Here is a 1,868-nt window from a genome sequence, read left to right on the forward strand (position 1 = left end):
GCGTTGTGCAGATTTTCATGGAGTAGCATCGTGGCGGAATGTCTTGGCAGAGCATTGTGCGGAGCTTCTTGAAGGAGCGTCTTTGCCATCGTAACATTCAAATGTTTAAAGATTCAAAGAAGAGACAAACCTGTTTGAATACTGTGGTGACGACGTGTCCAATAGAATGAAGGGAAATCTGCAGAATGAACTGTTTCATGTTCACCTTCTTTGTTTTCCTTCACAGAGCAGAACGTGTCAACCACACAAGACCAGCTGTGAGTGTGTGCGTGTGTGTGTGTGTGTGTGAGGTCATGTCAGGCATGACGAGCGGCGTGTGTGTGGAGAGCGACCTCTCCTCGATGCTACAAAGAAGCTCCGCCCCCTCTCACCATCACCCGAATCACCATGGTTATGGTGGACAGGGACAGGTGAGTCGCCTTTTTGGAAAGATCGTGAAATACTTAGTTAGGTTCAGGAGAGGTTGTAAAAAACAACGTTCTCATTTCACTTGGGGAACAGCTGAAGATCGGTGTCAGTTTGAAGCTCTGTGACGTCGTCATGGTTATTCACGCACTGTTGACGCGCTGTTGACGCGTTGTTGATGCGTTGTTGACGCGTTATTGACCCGTTATTGACGCGTTGTTGACCCGTTATTGACGCATTGTTGACGCACTGTTGACGCGTTGTTGACGCGTTATTGACCCGTTATTGACCCGTTATTGACCCCCTGTGGTGCCGGTGTGTTTCAGGTGTCGAGTCTCGGTCCGATGCTGGACTACACCACCGAGATGGACCGCTACCGTTCCTCCATCGCCAGCTTCTACAAGACCAACGTGAACATGAACGTCTCGAACTTCCCTCAGTCCGCCAAACTGGCGGCGCGTTTGGCGGCCGCCGCCCCTATTTTCCCCCCCGCCGCCGCCAGGCTGGGCGCCATGGCGACGGGGCCCTGGGGTTGTCACGACAACATGAACATGAATCACCCGGCGGCCATGTTCTGGGGCCGACCCAAACCGGCGACGCACCACCACCACCACCCCCACCACCCCTCAGCAACACCGGGTCACATGACCTCAATACACCCCAGTACCAGCATGCACCAGGGCGGCGGGGGGGCGGGAGGGGGAGGAGCTGGAGGGAGCAGTGAGGGGGGAGGAGCTGAGAAACACGGACACACCCCCTCCTCACAAGGAGCCGCGCACCATCACCCCATGGCGCCTAGCAACGGGAACTTTCTCCCTGGTTATGGCGGGGGGGCGGAGTGCGGCGTCATGAACAAACAGGGACACGCCCACCCGGACATGATGGGCCTATCGGAGGGCGGGGGCTGCAATGGGGGAGGGGTGATGGGCAGCAGCTTCCTGGGGGGGCTGGGATTACCCCCCGGGGTCATCGTCATGGCGATGGGGTCGGCGGGAGGTGGGACTTTGGACGCCGGCAGCGCCTTCCAGATGACCGGCGGCCAACGGGCGCTAACGGACTGCCAGCAGCACGCCAACTCCTCCCCCTGCCCCTCCTCCTCCTCGCCGTCGTCGTCGGGGGTGACGGGCGGGGGGGGGCGTGGCCTTGTCGTCCTCGTCATCGGGGGCGACGGCCAAGAGGAAGAGGAAGCGGTGCGGCGTGTGCGGGCCGTGCCGACGGCTCATCAACTGCGGCGTCTGCTCGTCATGCCGCAACCGCAAGACGGGTCACCAGATCTGCAAGTTCAGGAAGTGTGAAGAGCTGAAGAAGAAACCGGGGGGAGGAGGGGGGGCGCTGGAGGTGAGTGTGTGTGTGTGTGTGTGTGTGTACGTGTGTCTGTCCGTGTGTGTGTGTGTGTGTGTGTGTGTGTGTGTGTGTGTCTGTCCGTGTGTGTGTGTGTGTGTGTCTGTGTGTGTGTGTGTGTG

General features: G+C 58.8%; 1 protein-coding gene across 1 annotated transcript; it reads left to right on the plus strand.

Moving 5' to 3' along the window:
* Positions 1–35: 35 nt before the first annotated feature.
* On the plus strand, positions 36–1,731 carry LOC116380657 (protein pygopus-like). The gene is made up of 2 exons (XM_031842556.1): positions 36–410; positions 732–1,731. The coding sequence occupies exons 1-2, from the start codon at positions 186–188 to the stop codon at positions 1,698–1,700; spliced, it is 1,194 nt and encodes a 397-aa protein (XP_031698416.1). The 5' UTR covers positions 36–185; the 3' UTR covers positions 1,701–1,731.
* The last annotated feature ends 137 nt before the right edge of the window (positions 1,732–1,868 follow it).

Source organism: Anarrhichthys ocellatus, unplaced genomic scaffold (genome assembly GCF_004355925.1).
Source record: "Anarrhichthys ocellatus isolate YVR2014 unplaced genomic scaffold, GSC_Weel_1.0 scaffold8184, whole genome shotgun sequence".
Classification (NCBI taxonomy): Eukaryota; Metazoa; Chordata; class Actinopteri; order Perciformes; family Anarhichadidae; genus Anarrhichthys; species Anarrhichthys ocellatus.